At 35.1% G+C, this 18,023-nt stretch overlaps 1 protein-coding gene and 1 long non-coding RNA gene across 22 annotated transcripts in view; one reads left to right on the forward strand and one right to left on the reverse strand.

Moving 5' to 3' along the window:
- Cadps2 (calcium dependent secretion activator 2) overlaps positions 1–18,023 on the forward strand; it is a 554,060-nt gene that overhangs the window by 523,009 nt on the left and 13,028 nt on the right. For all 21 annotated transcript variants that reach the window (XM_033758047.1, XM_033758048.1, XM_033758050.1 and 18 more), the window contains one exon: positions 5,271–5,378. In XM_033758047.1, coding sequence (XP_033613938.1) covers positions 5,271–5,378 — 108 coding nt within the window. The remainder of the gene's footprint in view (positions 1–5,270; positions 5,379–18,023) is intronic.
- LOC117283984 overlaps positions 1–18,023 on the reverse strand; it is a 47,303-nt gene that overhangs the window by 17,121 nt on the left and 12,159 nt on the right. The gene's annotated exons all lie outside the window — the stretch shown is intronic.

Below are 18,023 nucleotides of genomic sequence, written 5' to 3' on the forward strand. Positions count from 1 at the left end.
TCCTCCCCTCCACTTTTTTTAATGAACAGTTTCTCTTCCCATCAGACTGAATCTAATTTGAAGACTTTAGCTCTTTGTAGTTTCTTTTGGCTTTCTGCATGAATGCAATGTAACAATTCTCCCTGGTAGAAAATTTCATAAATATATATGCATTTTTACAATGTAATCATTATTGGTATTGTAAAACTTTGTTTTTTTAAGTTTTGAGAACATTGGCTTATTTTAACTTTTTAGAATATTTTTATTCAAATACAAAAATACAGAAATTGATACATAAATGCCAAAGTAAAAAAAGATGTAATAAACCATGAAAATACTGGTTTTTCCAAAGTCTGAGATAGATTATTTATTTGTAGACTTATATCCTTTGTTGCCCAGTGATCAGTGATAAACTAATATTGAATCTTAGCTCAACTATGAAATGTTCCCATAGCAATTTCAAGTTTAGATGATGTGATCTTATGACACCTTACTTTTTAAAAATGGTAATGAATGACCAGGTGCATGTATTTCATTTGTGAAGCATTTAGATCATCAGGAATGAGGATATCACAGATTCACTCTTGATTGCTTCTTAAAAGCAAGTTTTTTGAAATTAGAAGTGCACTTTAAAATTAAGTCAATTATGCTGTAGCTTCTTGTTAATCTTTGAGACTAGAATAGTACATTTTAAATTTTGACTCCTTGTTAAACAGACACCGTGACAGTGTTTGTGTAGTGTATCGTTAACCTCCAGTGGAAGGTTAAGCGGCTTCTTCTGTATCTAAATCTTTTGCTGTGAAAAATGACTGCAGCATTGCACCCACCTACCCATGAATAGGGAAGGCGAAGATTTGCACCTGTGGGATTAGGTGCAGCAGCAGGAAGTAAGAGCGTTTGCAGCATATAATTAACAAGGAATTTTTTTCTCTCTCTTTAAGCAGCACGTTCATCTTGCTAGGTTAACTAGTAATTAACGCTTGAAAAAAATTGCTGGAGTCTGCACCCATACTTAAACTCATTCACTCATGATGTATTCGATTACTTATCCAGCCGGTGTCAGAGGAACTCACCTTTACATAGTTCATTTCCTTCCACAGTGATTTATTTTTTTTATGCTCAGGGGGAAATTTTTTAGATTTTTTGTGTCTCTTTACTATAACTATGAGAGGCAAAATCTGATCTTTTCTGGTCAGATTTAAAGTAATTTAGGAACTCCTCTTTTGATCTGGAGATGATTACATTAATAAATAAATTGGAAAAGTTAGTGCTTAGTGAGCTGAAGATCTCAGAAGTTTAAATGAGTATGAAAAAAACAATCATTTATTCTCTTTAAACGGTGTTTAATATATGAGAGTGTTAGCCGTGTGGTTTTTTAATTGCTATTTTCTCATATTCATTAAGGAAGGTATAATTTAATTGCCAATTTAGAAAAGATTTCTAAATATAACTCTTTAGGATACAATATTCTTGATAAAATCTCTTCCAAATCCACCAATATTGAAGTTCAACAGGCCGTCCCTTTTATAACAGGACTTGTAGCTATATATTTTATATCCACACTGTAATCACATGCATTGTTTAAACTTCAAGATATACCCAAAAACTTAGTACTGTGCCTAGTTTGATTTTTTTCTTCAGTAGACATCCTTTCCTAATAAGATAAACACTTAGTGGTAGAATTAGATGCAGTGACTTTCAAAGTGTGTACATTTTTTTTTTTTTTTTTTTTTTTTTCAGGGATTGAACTCTGGTCCTTGCGCTTGCAAGGCAGGCCACTGAACCACTGAGCTAAATCCCTGGCCCAAAAGTGTGTAAATTTGACTGCCATAAAACAAGAGTCCTAGTACAGAGGAGCACTGAACCAGTGATAATGTCTTCTATCCAAACACATTTGTACTGTACGTAGAAACTGTTTAAAAGGAAAATTACATCTTTTTCAGCAATTTATCAGAGATAATTACCCTTCATATACCAAATGAAGGATAAAGTGCTTTAAAGAACTATAATTCTAATTGGTAAATGTCACCAGCTGTTGCAGTTACTCTTACTTGTGTATATTCTTTTAATGATTATAGTCTCATGCCACAAGCTACATGAAAATATATTCACTAGGTGTGAAATTCCCATATGTCACAGTTTCAAGAATAGGTAAACAGCTCAAAGATAAAGGAAGAAATAATGCTAATGAGGAATGTAAGAATTCTAGGTTTTGTTTTCCAGGCAAGTAGATCTTAATTTGCTAAAGAAGAAGAATATGCAGTTTCAAAAAGAAAAACACTTAATTTGTTGGAACAAACTTTTAAATGAGGTTTATTTCACATCCTCAACCAGAGACTTTTGTGTCCTTAGAAAGTTATAAAATTCCCAACTTATACATTTCAGTATTTTGTTCTGTGAGTCAGCCATCAGGAAATAACATTTAACTTTCTTGTAGGATTATACTGTAAAGTATTTGTTGGAGCTTGGTGATAAAAAAAATAAACTCTTCCTGGAAAATGTTTCATGTTGTCTAATATTATCTTGAAATAGACCAAGGAAATAGAAAAGAAATATCCTTTTGTCTGTGACAAATGTATAAAGTCATTATTCTCTGCTCTTCCTGGCCAGAATTTCCTTTCCATTGAGTCTGATGGGTCAAGTGACTGAGTGGATTAAATTTCCAAGCATAGTTTTCCTTTGAAAAGCAGAAATAGAACTGGAGTTGGGTGGGGAGAAATGTGCAGGGAAGACTCTCAGTTGTCTGTTCTTCCTCGCAGTATGGCCATACCCAGTGCCTCGGAATTATGTGTCGCGTATCTTCTTTTCAGGCACCTGCCGGAAACTCAGACGCTGAGAGAGCTTGATTAAGTATAGAAAATTCTCTTCATGTCATTTTCATTCTGTGGCAGTATATTTTCGGAATGTTCTCATTTTCAGTGTTTTGACAAATTTTGAGAGGCACAGACAGATACTTATCTTATGGGTTAGTTACCCGCCTCGAATATCAATACCAGTAATTTGTATCATTTAACCTGCTTCTTCATTTGAAATTTTTATGTATAACTCCCCCCCCACAAAACCCATGTTTTTCTCCCTGTAGTTACTTAGATTTTCAAATGCTGGTTAGAAGAATTTTGTAGAAAAATAGTTAAGGAGTGAATTTATTAAATTGCTTCCTTTAGATTTGCTATGTTATATATGGACATTCTGAAGGAGAGACCAGTAAGAACATTTATACTCAAAGTTATTTCAAATTTTAACTAATTTTGTTGTACAGTATTATGGTATAAAGATCCTATAATTTATGTGGTATATAAATTTAGGCTGAATATAAGAACAGTAAGAAATTGCAGTGATCCTTAGCACACAGAAATAATTTTCTAACAGAAAATCAAACTAATGTTTATAAATGGCATAAGTATGATAGCTTCTTGCCTATGCTACATATTGGCTAAGAGACGCCAATTTTATTATGATCTGTAAAATATTTTCCCTCCCCCTCCAAAAAACATGGCAAGAACTTTCTGTCCTTTAAGAAAATGTTACCACTGTGCTAGCATCACTCACATGTATAGCTTGAGTTGTTTCTCAAGAAGTAGTGATAGTGAAATGGTCTATGCTCTTTATCATTTGATTTTCTTGTAATATTTACTTTTGTAGATGACTCCTTTCCAAGGGTTCCAAGTATATCGTATAGACATGAAACGATGTGAGGCTATCCTAATTGGGCATCGATTCCCACATTTTGTTCTAATATACTCTAATGAGATAACAATACAGAGTATGAATTAAACCCAGATATAGATGATGCATATATTTATTTTCATTGGCTAGCAATGCTTTGTGAAATGCAAGAAGAAAACTAATTATACGTTGCAAAGGAAGACTCTTTAGCAGCCATTTAGGATTTTATACCTTCCTAGTACTGATTTTCTACTCTACAGCAAAGAAAAACAATATTAACTCTCATACTTCCTCTAACATTGGAAGATATCAAATGTTAAATAACTTTAGAAATTCACCTCTTCACCTCTACATAAAAGACTAGTTCATTGATATCCTTATTGCATGTCTGAAATAAATCCTTACAATAGTATTGATAAATAATAAGTAAAAGCAGTGGACAATATGCAACATGTTTTATGTTTCCCTTCATAATATATTAAATGTTTTTATCCCACCCTTTCAGAGTGGGAATCAAGTGCTCGTTTCGGCAGCACATATACTAAAATTGGAATGATATGGAGTGGGAATTGAGCCCAAGAGTGCTGTATCACTGAGCTCTGTCCCTAGCCCGTGTGTGTGTGTGTGTGTGTGTGTGTGTATTACTGGGGATCAAACTCAAGACTGCACTTGCAGGGCAGGTGCAGCAGCACTGAGCTAATCCCCAGCTCCTCAGCCCTTTTTAATTTTTATTTTGAGACAAGATCTTGCTGTGCTGCCAGACTGGCGACCTTGCAATCCTCATACCTCAGTATCTCAAGTAGCTGGGATTACAGATGTGCACCGCCATGCCCAGCAGTTCTGTCTTTCTAATACGATTTTACTGTGATTAATGAGAACATTTTGTTTGTATTCCTCTGAATATCCATAGTAAAGGAAGTAGTCCAAAGAAAACTAGTATTTCAATAGTACACATTGATAAAGCAGTGAAAGATGATGAAAAGTAAATTGTACTTGAAGTTAGGAAATAATTTCATATGAGAAAATTTTAATATGTATTTTAATATATTTTGGTACATTTTATGTATACAATACAGTTACATTCATCATTGGGATCTTGTACCTTTACATGACGTATTTTGGTTCTTACTCTTCCCCATTCCCCTAGCTTACGTTCCCCTAGCTCCACACTTCCCTATTTACAAAGACTTTATTTCAATTTTTTGCCTTTTCTCATATTTTTTCTTTTCCCTTCTTACCTTTCCCCTACTCCTCCCATTTCCCCAACACCTTTAGACCTTTTCTTCCTATTATACAATATCAATTATCATGTGAGAAACTTTTGAAAAACTTTCATTTATGCTTCATGGCACACTGACTTTTCAAATAGCCCTTTAATAAAGATATCTACAGACTTAGAAGCATGTGCTTCTAATCTCTTAATATAACAAATATGACCTCAAAGAGTGACCATCTATCATAAACTGTTTAATTCTGGAATTTATTGAAGCTTCTTATTTTGATTTAGTCTCCATCTTATTTCACTAGAGCAATTTTCAAAATTACTTTTCAGGAAATGATTAAATAATAATTTCCCAAATGAAACCTGATATTATTTTATTCCTTATGCTTTTCCCTTACAACAGAAGCCAGGAATGGATCTCGCAGACACCTATATTATGTTTGTTCGGCAAAACCAGGACATTCTTCGAGAAAAGGTCAATGAAGAAATGTATATAGAAAAGTTGTTTGATGTAAGTAGTTAACGCTGGCAAGATATGCTGGTGTTACAAATGTACTTCAAAAAGAAAAGTCGCATTTTGATGTTATGTTTGCAGAGCAAGTTCTCCTTGATAGTATTGCTTCTATGCAGCTAATATGGATAATTTTTATATTTCTTTGACTACTGATAGAAGCCTTAATTAGCTTCGTTTTCTACATGAAAATTGTCACCTTTACAATGAGAGTCTCAACAACCTTTGGAGGTTAGTTTTAACAAGCAGGATGGTAATCAGTTTACCATTGTGTACGGCTTCATTTCACTTGCCTTTGCAGCATTCCATAAACAGAACATGTGGAAATGAATTTGTTTCCTACTGTAGAAGTTTTTTTGTGAGTCAATATATTCTTCAGTTAAACAAAGAAACACTGCAGGAAAGTCTAATATTTGCCGCCGCACTGTTATTGAACATTTTCATCTCTATGTAAAGTACTGATATGTGCTAAAAAAAAATATACTACAGCCTTCCTTTAGGCCTGACAAGGAGACCTGGGGAGTTATGGTCTTAGATACCATAATTATCAAGTTTTGTTTATTGAGAGTTCCTATATAAGAAGTAACTAAGGGAGCAATCAATTTAAATAACAATGTCTTCATTCACTTGCACTTAACAGTCATTTCAAGGGAAATGGCACTCTGCTTAAGACAAAACTTTGCATAACTCGCCACAAAGCTGATTCTGAAATGCAGTATTTGCTTGCTTCAAAGTGTATTTATTTATGTACATCTTCTCTGCATTTTAGAAATGCTTTTCCAGCAGTTTCATTTAATTATGCAAGTTACTGCAAATGTTTTCATAACAGCAATTCACGGGCTTTCTGGTGACAGTCCAGCTGTGGCAGTTACAGAAGGTCTTCGACGTCATCATACCCACCATGGTCTGTCCTGTCCGTGTTCACTGTTGTCAGATTGGGTGGTCAAAACGAATCTTATCTTTCTGACTTTATGTTTCCAGCCTCTACCCGGGCCATTTTACAATAAAAGTATCATCTGTTTTAATAAGCTAAGTGTTAATATGTGTGAAAAGAATGATTTCCTAAAAGCTTTGATGCCCTGCAGGGGTAGAAAAATTATCATCCATCCAGCTGGCTCTTTTACAAAATACTGAAACCATATTAGCAACTTTTCCTTCCATTTGCTATTGCTCTGTAAGCATATGTTTCTTTTCCAAGTTCTCTTTTACTTTTTTTGCTTATGTGGTGATTTTCAAAAATGTTGAACAGAAACAAAAGTTGGGTTGACGTTTTTTCTATTGTGTTTCCTCCCAGTATAGTGAAAGCACCTATTCTATGGTGAAAATAAGCTAGAGAAATCCTGGAAATAGACCCTTGGAGATAGATTTCTTGGGAATGGGGAATGGGAAACAGGATTTTTTTTAACATCTTCATTTCTTTATCTGGAGGACCTATTAGTGACCTACAAAGTTTAACTGTTCTTGCCATCAGTTCATAACAAATGTAAAAATTTTTACCCCACTGAAACTCCTCTTCCTTTGTGAACTTTTTTGTAAGAACATGTATGTGACAACAGTAACAAATGGAGTGGACTAAATTACTTCCAAAGAGGCCAGCATTCAAATAATGCACTAGTTTGATGTCCTGCTTATTTATACTTCTCTTCTGATACCTAAGCATCCAGTATGACTGTCAGTTTGCTTCCAAACTATGGTGTTTTAGTCCTGAAGGTTTTGTCACTTCACATACCCCAGTAGAACACTGGACTTGTTATTTGTAAAATAATTGTAATGTCCTTAAACATTCTAATACTTAAGTTGCACATTTTTGTTACTTTAATTAAAATAAAAATAGACCCTAATTCCATTGATATGTTATCAAGAATAATGTGTATGAGGAGATACAAAGAGCCCCTAATTAGCCAAGACTGAATTTGCTTCAATTACAGTTAGTAAATGAGAGGTTATCAAGTATGTGTTGAAAGGTAAAGTAGAATGTGTATCTTAAGCAACAGATCATTACTGAGAGACATTATATAATTATTGGAAATCCACTTGGCTGGAGCTTAAAATAATATTGTTAGGTGTCAAGAAACAGTTGAAAATAATGACCCTAAATATGCTGTTAGCAACCTTAGCCTATTACAGATAAAAGATTGAACAGAACAATTGCACTCAACATCATGACAAACTTTCTGTTATTCCAATTAGAGTACTTCCTATACAAGTAAGTAAATTGATCCGCCTGAGTTCAGATGCAGAAGAAAACATACACACACACATCATTATTATTGATCAACTCCGATAAGGGACCCGTAGCCGTACTTTCTGCTCATGCAGTATGAAGGCTTAACTCTTAGAGAATGTCGCAGCATTTACCTAGATGAAATACACTTATCAGATCTAACACTATTTTTATATAAAATAATGAGCCGGCAAGACATTTATTCTGGAGAGGACAGAGAGGGGAGGGAATAAGGATGGGAAAAAAAGAGATAACTGGATTAAAAATGGAAATATAGAGCTTTTGAAAATGGGAGGGAGAACAAGAGTTGGCGTGAGCAGAAGTAGGGGAGAAGGGGATGAAAAAAGAATTAAGATGTGTTATGTATATGTACAAACTCCCCACAATAAATGCATTTACTGTATACTGTAAATGTGTACCAAAAACAAAGCGGGGGGGAAGGAGAAAGAAAAGATACTGATCCTGGCCTAAACCCTTTAAAAAGAACTCACGTGTTCTAAACAATCTTCTTTCTAGAAGAGGCTATTGATAAGTCTGTGAAACCTTCCCTAACTACTTATGATGTCCATAGCTCTAAAATTTGTGATCAGTTAAATGGCCAAAAAAATTAAAAAGACAGTTGCCCTAAATGTGTGTCTAGCGCTTTGGGACAACTTGAAACATCAACAATAACATTCTTCATGTATAACCTGCATAGCCAGACACCATGAAAGTTGTAGCTGGAATATCCTACACTGCTCTTCTGCCAGCCTCCATGGAAGAGCTGTTTTGCTTCTTAACCTCAGAGCACTTTAGAGGGAAATGATGAAAATCTGTGTAATCTTAAAGCCACAGATAGGATAAATTAAACTTTTCTGTCAAATTCTGAAATAGTAAAGTTAAAAGTAATAATAAAATACATGTTTTTCATGTTATATAGAAAATAATTGACTGTTGTAAGTTTTTGACTCTGCTCTTATATGTTGGACCGCATTCGCCCACAGAATGAAACGAGTCAAGTTTTCTGCTTTCCAAATGGTATTTTGATAGATACTGGATTGTGTCCGCATCGTATTTGTGCCCCTTTTAAGAACAATGTTGCATTATGTTCACTTGAATAAACTGTGATTTAACAACTGATTTAAATAAAATACTGGCTATATTTGCTTTAAAAAAAATACATATAAAGGAATTCTCTTTTACCCTATAAGTAGTCAAACTTATGAAAGGCTTTCTGCTTAAAACAGAAATAACTTCAAATACTATAAATAAATGATGGCAGCTCTATGCCGTTAACAAACATAACTGAGTTGAAGATGCATCCCTAATCCTCCACAAATACCAAAATAGTATTAGCTGTCCCCACTCCTATTCCCTGGGTGCCTCCATATACCAGAAAATGTGCTAGGTGCTTTACCTGTATCATTCCCAAACTTCTGGCCATCATCCCTACTTTATCCTATTTTTAAGTTAAAGAAACTTATACTGAGAAAAGATAAGTGACTTATTAAACGTCAAGCTTTGAAACTGACTCTCTTCAAAGTCCACTTATCAAAGCTCTTGCTGTCTCAACCATACTTCAAGAATTACAAAATTCGAAACAATAAAATAGTCCTTTGAGAATAGCCCAGGACTGAGAATCCAGAAACCTCAGTTCCAACCACAGTACTGCCATTAGTTGTCTGGATAATTTTAAAAAGTTTATGTCATTTGTTCCAGACACAGGTTATTTTCCACAGCATACATAAGTAAAAGTACTGGAAAATTCAAATGGTTTTTGAACCCTTCCAGGTTTTAAACCAATAATTCTTTTCATGACTGTTTTTAGCAGAGGTGACAGAAATTAAGTCAGTTGCATAAAGAGTCTCGTGGCTCAAGGTAGCAATTCTTAAATTCTTTTGTGATAGCCAAGTGGAAGCAAGGTGTCCCGGCTAAGAAGTAATAGCAAGTTCAGTAGATAAATAGAAAAGAGTCTATACTGTATCCCTAAAATGTATCAATTAACTCAATTAAAGCTGGAAAAAAAAAATAAAGTTCTAGATGGAAAAAAAAAAATAGTTGTTCCATGTGACATTTTGTATATCTACCACCACTGTCCTGAAACCCAAGTTTAGAACAGTAGTTGGAACTCATATTCTTTATTTTCATGCCTCACTTCTCCAGGTGATCAGGATATTAAAACAGAGGTTCTCTTTGCCTGTGAGGTGGCATAGTACTAACACATAATACTAAGTTTAAAACCTTGATGTTACATTTACTTTCAATTAATATCAGTGCCCTGTCTGAGTAGGAAAAATCTAAAGGTAGCTCTCCTGTAGTAGGAAAAATCAGAGATATGCTGGGGCAGGGATCTGATTTGTAGGCAATTTCTCTTACCCAGGATTCCTTTTTAAACATAGAAACCATTGCCACAAGTCTTTTCAAACTATTTTCAAGTCAAAACCATCTTCAAGTTGTCTAACGTCAATATGAACGTGTGACAAGGGTTTTCTAATCCTTTGCTTCCATTTTTAAAGTCATCTGTGGAGCTCCTTTCCAGGCACAATGAATGCTCACTCCTCTAGGTGTCAGGCCCTACGCCACAAGCCCCAGGACACGAGTGTCAGGAAAGGTGTTGGGGACATTCCCGCAAAGTTGTGCTCCTCTGGGCTAGAGAGTGGTGTTGTGTTAGAAGTCAAAACTGGCTTCTGCCGCAAGAGTACCCTCTGTCATCCAAGGTCCAAGAACATTACAGTGTGGATTTTATTTTCTGAGATAAATGCTGTAATAACCTTGCCTAACTCAGCAACCCTTTGTACATGTATTGGGCATTGCCCATCTCGAGAACCTTTGAAATAATCACATAGATTTCATGTTGCGGAAGCCACACTAGGGTGCAGTATATTATTGGTAAATCATGCAGATTAAACATTCTCGTGTTATAACCTGATTAAATATTTAATTGTTGAGGAGTTTCATCTCAATGGAATTTTCTTTAAATATTGCTATGATGACTTGTAAAATTAAAAGTAGTTCTTTAAATGCTAGCTAATCAGATATATTCATCCAAACAGTGTTCCGTAAAGTATTTCTAAGGACTTTCTCTGAAAAAAAATCTTACTTCCTACTAAGAAATCTCAAAAGTGGACATTTCAAGCAAATTGACCTAAACTATATAAGTGGGTTCATTTACACTATGGTTAAAAAAAAGAAATGGAAAATTACAAGTGAATATGCTTCTAAAAGAAAACTAATTTTGCACTTATATTCCCTTATTTGTTTCTGGACTGCCAAATAAGAAATGAAGCAAGCTTTTTCATGTAAATTTATTTATCTCTGGTAACATTAGCATTACTCTTAAAGATTCAGTGTATTACTTTGCTGTTTTCCAGCAAATAGTCAAAATCAACAAAACATGAATGGGCAGGACAATTAGGTAAAACATTCCACAATACTCTTGGTCATGTGTATTTAAAAGTGACAGTGTTCTTTTTCAGTCGTATTCTTTGGGTGAGGTTTTATGTCTATGTAATTGACCTCTTTACTAGCAACATAGGCTAGATCCCAGTAAAATGGAAGACTATCTTTGCCCTCTTTCATTACTTACAATTCTATGAATTAGATATATTCTCTATGTGAATGTCAATTTTAAAATGGCAGTTCTGTTCAATTGATCTTTCTCTTTCAAATTGTTACACAGTTTTGCTTGTAGACTAAATTAATATAGATTACCATTACACAGTATGTTTTGTTTTTGTTTTTGGTTTTGGTTTCTATGTAAAAAGCACACAAGTATAAAACATTGACTGTTGGTCTCTTATGCCCAACCATGATTTTTCTGTCAACAGTCAAAAGTAAATACTAATATTACCCATGTATCATAATCGTTATTTTTCTTTTCCATCAATACAAAGGGCTAGATAATAAGTTTAATGATGTATTTGAGACTGCTTGGGATTATTTATAAATATTGTTATATTGTTATATTTCTGCCCTGATACCTAATTATATAGTTCAGTACTGTAAAAGTAGATTTAAGAGCTTGAATAATCTATTTGTTAAGTATCTTCTAGAAGTAACATCTATTCACCTCATATCTCACATATTTTAGCATGAGAGTTAGCTATTTTAACACACTGCTTTCCAGATGTTGGGGTTTTGTTGTTGTTTTTCTGGTGGTATATATATTCCTGCTTTGTTTTACCTATACATTTATACTCCTACAGAAGTTGTCTGATCTCTTTTACAATACTCATAATCAAACCTGTTCTCTATATTTTCTCATCTGCCTCAGGAAATGCTATACAGAGCTTGCTCCTTGTGTTTTTTTTACCCCCCTCAAAGTTTGTTTCTCTTTAAAACCTCTCAGATTACAGAATTATAGCTGTCTGGCTCATTTGAGTTAATAATCCTCATTTTAATGTTATTATTTGTAAGTGTAAGAATTTATAAAAGGATCTACTTTTGATGTATGGTGTATGCCAAAATAGCTTTGGCAAGTCCAGACGCTGTTCAGAGAGGCCAAAGGCCCTTATTTGAATCTAAGCTGCTGTTGAATTAAAACCTGAGAAACTTGAGATAAGCGTGCCTAATTGCCTAAAAGAAACTCAACAAGAAAATGTATTGTAGCTTGTTGATCTTATATCTTTGATAATTCAAAAGAATCTTCAAGAAATATGTGGACTTCTTACTTAGATTCTTGAAATGTGATCATGGAACACAATTGTCATTTGGCACATTCCCAGAAATACACATCTTTGCATGAGGCACCTGGACATATGTGGCAGGTCTGGTAGAATCAGCTAATTAACAACACAGGCTTAAACAGGCACCTCATCTGGCAGTGCAGTTAGTTGCCTGATGGTGCTCAGCAGGATTTGGTAGTGCTTTTTATTTTTCTATCCTAATGGTCTGCTGCCCACCTAATTTTGCCTTATTGTCAGTCACTACTTACCGCAGCTTGGGGCCCTCCCAGGAGGCTAAATTATTATCAAAGGATTAGGGAGATGTAGCCGTACAGCTCTGACATTTCTGATTACTTGTCTATGCCAGAACACTAATTAGCTGTGACTAATTAAGAAAAATGTTCCTGCCATAGAAAACCATTTAAAAGAACTGAGAAGTAGAAAAGCAATTCAAAAGCTGAGCAGTGCTCAGATTTGCGATGCTCTTTAGATTTTCACTAGAGCCTCAACTCACCTTTAATTGTGCTCACAATTTTTTAAAATTCCACATGCAAACTGATTGGAAATTTTTCCTTGAATAAGAAAAAAATGTTGATCACCTAATAAGCTCTCTTAGCAATGGTAAAATTGCCATCAAGGAACAGAAGATGACCAAACTTTCATATTCATTGAGATTTTTTTTTCTGAATTGCAACTGCAGAAATATGCACTTGCATTCATCCACACAGGCGAGAGACTTAATAGTTACTAAAGTAATTAGAACATTATCACTAGCACATTTATAAACATTAGATTATAAGCAACATGTTGAACATTTCCAAAATTTCACCTTAAGGTGGTCTGGAAATTCTGACTGTGCCCCGTAGCACCTGGCTTTACCCTGGGGACTTTGCATGCCTGCACTTCAGCTGGCCATGAGTGACTTACTAATGAGAATGCCTAGACCTCCCCTGAGACCAGCGTGTCTAGGAGTTGACCAGTGCATTGTTTTCGTAGAGCAGGCAGCTACTACTCTCCTTTCCTTCGGTCCTAATTTCATAAGCTGGTAACACATAAGGCTTTAAGGGCATTTCCTACAGTGGCTTTTTGTACTCCCCTCTGTGAGCCACCTCCTTTTTGAGTCCTCTCTGCAGCCCCCTCCGCAGGGTCAGCACTATTCACACGTGGGCACAGCAGTGGCAGCTAGGTTTCCACTATTGACTAAATCCAACTAAAAGACATCTGTGGAAGGAAGAAGCTTCTGTGGCTAAACCATCATTCAGTGTGTTTATTGAATGCATTGACAGGAAATTATATATTTTTTAAAGAACATAACCATTCTAAAGAGACCCATTATAGTTCCTGATCTCAGCCCAACTCCATATGAGAACCATCCAAATTTCACTATCTTAATGTGAGCAAAATATTTGGTTTGAAAAAAGGAAATTTTTTATCCCTCCCTATCCAAATTCTTTATAGTGCATTTTAAACCCATTTCCCCCTTTCCTCTCACTGGAGAACAAAAAGCAGGCAGCCAGCATCCTCTAGGTAATAATCCTTCCTATATATGAAGACAGTTATTAAGGCACCTGTCATACTTGTCTACTCTGGGATTAATAATCCCTATTTGTTTAACTTTTCTTCACAGGCCCTGTTTCTAGTCCTTTAATCATCTATGTGGCTGCCCTTTGAAATTTGTCACAGTGTTCTCAGTCATGCTGAGGATGCAGAGTCAGGAATAGGAATCAGTATTTGAATGTGGCTGAACAAGATTCCTTCAAGTCTTATTTCTTTTTATGCATGCTAATAATAATGATTTCTAATACTTTTGCTTTACTGACTTCTATAATTTTGATCCTATATAGTCCACATTTTTATTGGCTTTCTTATTAGTCCTACTCATATGTGTTTATTGATGGAGAATATCTATTCAAATGATGTTTTACATGTAAAGAGTCTAGAAAACAAATATTTCACCATTCAGTTACCTTGTGTAAGGCATGGTGGTAAATGTTATGATTCGGGTGTGAGGGACTGGCTTTGTCCCACATTGTTTGATACATGTGTCACAGTGATGCCATAGGGTTCTAATTAGAACAGAGAGAACTCCTTTTATTATTTTTTATCCAACTAGGGTTTATTAAAGATTTCTAAAGATCATTCACTGTGCTAGCTGCTGGAACCACAGTATTAAACAAGATAGACCAAATTCTTGACCTGAGGAGCTTACATTCTGATAACTAAATGGCTCTTCATAAGAAATGGTTAATTGCCACTTAATGTTTCACTTTTTTACCTACATAATAGGTTACTCACAGATTTTTTTTTCAAATGAAAATACTACAAATAATTAAAACCATATATCCTTTCAAATAAATGACAGTGATCATCCATGTTACTTACTTCTGTTTCAAGTTATTGGAAATTTGCCAAAAATTGAGTATCAATCTGATTTGTACCTAGTACCAGTACTTGTAATATCAAATACGCTGACTTCAGACCACATTTTCTCAATGTCTCTGCCCTGGGGTGGTGGTGGTGGTGGTGGTTGTTTTGCTGTTATTGTCATTATCACCATCATCGTCATGTGGTTTGCTTTGGTTTTGGTTTAGGTTTGGGTTTGGGGTGGGTTTGGGGGGTCTTTTGCAGGGTGGATTGAGAAAGGGTTTCATTATGTAGTTAAGGCTGCACTTGACTTCACTTTGCAGCCCAGACTAGCCTCAAACTCAACCATACCTGGCTGTCTTGGGTCCTTTGCCCAAAAACTAAGATACTCCCTCAGAGAGAATGAGCATTCCCACAGCAACTATACTTTTCTGCCTTTCTGTAAAAGCAGCTCACAAATCAAACAAGTAGAGAATGTACCCAGGACAAGTCACTAAGTAGTGAAAATGTGCATGCAGCATAGCCAGCCATGTCCCCAAATACGGCCCCAGCCCAAGATCCATCAGGAGTGGGTGTCCCAACACCCACAGAAGCACACACTGGGCTTTAGAGGACCACGCAGCACTGAAAAAGCAGCACCTGAGCCTGGAGTGTCTCGAGGATGGGATCACCCACCGAGATAGATCTGGAAATGTATTAATTTGTAGTACTGCTTTTTTTTTTAACTCATCACCTAAAATGAATGAGACTGTCACATTTTAAGCTCCATTTTAGACCTATATTGTTTCTGTAGCCAGTGGTGGTGTTTCTTTTCTAATAATTTCTACAATTAAACATCTATAAATTGTTTCTATTAATAAAATGTGATTTCAGTCAATAATGAATTTAGCTTTACTAAACATCTTTTTCCTATTGAAAAGCTGCCCTGCCATTATTTTTATATTTTATATGTAACATATATATAATATAGGAGTTCTGTAGGTGTCTAAAATATAAATAAAATGCATATCAAAATATAAAATGTTTTTATATATACCATTTATATTTACAAATAGTTACAAACATTTAATCCTTCAACAAATATGTAATACATGCTGTGCGCTGAACATTTTGCTAAGGAATGAAGATACCAGTAAAAGGAGAGGTCAGTTAATGCCTTGTGGATACTCACAGCAGATTAAAACAGACATACTACATTATGCCATAACCTTACAGACACCTGGATAGAGTGCAAGAAGCCAAAAATATAGGAGCACTTAATTCTCCCTGGTAAGAAATAGTACTGGTGGGCTGGGGAGTTAGCTCAGTGGTTCCGGCGCCTGCCTTGCAAGCACAAAGACCTGAGTTCGATCCCCGGCGCCAAAAAAGAAAAAGAAATAGTACTGGTTTCATAGAAGAGAGATAATGTATGACCTGACTCTAAAAGGCTAACATGAATCTGGCCAGGGATGGCACTGAAAATAGAAGTCCAGGCTGAAGGAATGACAGACAGAGAATCCACAAGTATAGAGAAGCTTAATATGTGGCAGAGATGTGGCTCATTCAGTTTGCTGCAAAATAATTCCTGCAGCAGTGCATCACAACTTAGAGACAGAGGCAGTTGACTATTCCAAGACCTGTGGCACTCTCAAAAAGCAGTTTTTAAGTGTTCCCCATTTTTGTAAGAAAACTGAAGTGGAAAGACATAACAACCCATTTAGTGACCTAGGTTTTATCTTGAAACTTAAATTGTACCATTTAATATCAGCTGCATGGGTTCACTATAACTCATGAGAACATAGGCTGTTGATTTAAAGCAGAGATAACCAAAATCTTATATACAGTATTCAGAATGATTGATTCAGCTAGATGAAAAGGTCATAGTCCCCAAATGAATAATTCTTAAAAGATATACCTTTCTCAAACTGGTGTGGATTGACCCCTGAATCACCCAAAAACAGCCAGGCCAGCATACATCCTGTCATCAGTAACGCAGTAGGGATGGGGAGGGTGATACAAGTGATTATCTGAAATTTTAAGTTTATAATCATTAATCTTTTTAGCACTAGGAGAAGAGCTGCCGAATAAACTTATAGTCAGTCCCTACTTGATGATAAGAATATAGAGCAGTATTAATTTTAGTACCCTGTGTGTAGTGTTGGGAAATGTATTATTACTTTTACCATATTTTGAAAGGAAGAGAATTTTAGATTAGTGAAAGAGTAGTGGACTGACCACAGCTCATGCAACTTCCAATTTATGGAAATTGTCTTGTTATGTTATGTAATCTTCTGTGTAACTGAAGGAAATCTAATTCATCTGGAATTATCCCAGTTATTATAGTCATGGACTTGCAAAAGGAGAAATGATGAAACTACCAAGATAAAGACATTTGTTCAGTAGTCAACAAGCATTTTGGGGGGTACCTACTATATGCCAACACTTCCATGCTGATGCTTTTTACATTTTCTCTTCCATAAGAAGTATGATAATGCTCATGAATTCAAAACTTCCTGGTAGAGTTAAAAATGAAAATCACCCTGAGTATGACTTTATTGAATAAAGGCATGAATTAAATGCTCCTCTCTTCTGCATTAAAAAAATTTAAAACCACATAGTGTATATTGTCCCTATACATGAACCAAGGATCTTTTCTCCACATTGTATTATTTCACTAAAATAAATAAAATGTTTTCCAGTGTTTTTATGCACAGGAGATATGACACTTTAAACCTTTAAAAGAGCATATATAAGAGAGAGATGCAATATAGCCATTTGGTTATCTAACATGGAGTGTGATTCTTTAAAAAAAATTACTTATATTACACATTACATTATGGGAGTTATAGATGTGTTTGTTCTTTGGAAATGATAATTGCTCCAACCTGGAAGAAAATTTAGCTTCTTTGAAACAAAAGACATCTCCTGAATTTGTAGACCGTCCTGTGCCATAATTCAGGAAACTACAAGAATGATAATTGTTTTTCTTAGTTTTCTTCTGTGAATATCCAACAACTCCTTACAATTGGATTTTAATGACAGATCATAAACCCAGACTATTTCCTAGAGGAAAGTAGAATAATATAGTAGTTACAGACACTCTAGAGAGAAATCTGTACCCTGACACTTAATATATTTGTTGGACGAACTTGAATAAATAAATTACTTACTCTAAACTCAGTTTTCTTCCTATGTAAACTTAGCTTCCAGGTAAGTAAAATGGAAGTAATATGTAGTTCAGGATTATTCTAAGAGCTAAAGAAAATTTGAACATTCACTTGAACTTCCCATGGAAAATAAAAATTTAGATGCCTTTATAATCAGAATTTATATGAATAGTAAGCCAAACAAGGTGACACATACTTGTAATCCCAGCACTCTGGAAAACTGAGGCAAGTTTGAGCCCAGTCTGGGAAACTTACTGACTTAGCAAAA

The sequence above is a fragment of the Fukomys damarensis genome, unplaced genomic scaffold (genome assembly GCF_012274545.1).
Source record: "Fukomys damarensis isolate Sample0158 unplaced genomic scaffold, DMR_v1.0_HiC HiC_scaffold_4, whole genome shotgun sequence".
Classification (NCBI taxonomy): Eukaryota; Metazoa; Chordata; class Mammalia; order Rodentia; family Bathyergidae; genus Fukomys; species Fukomys damarensis.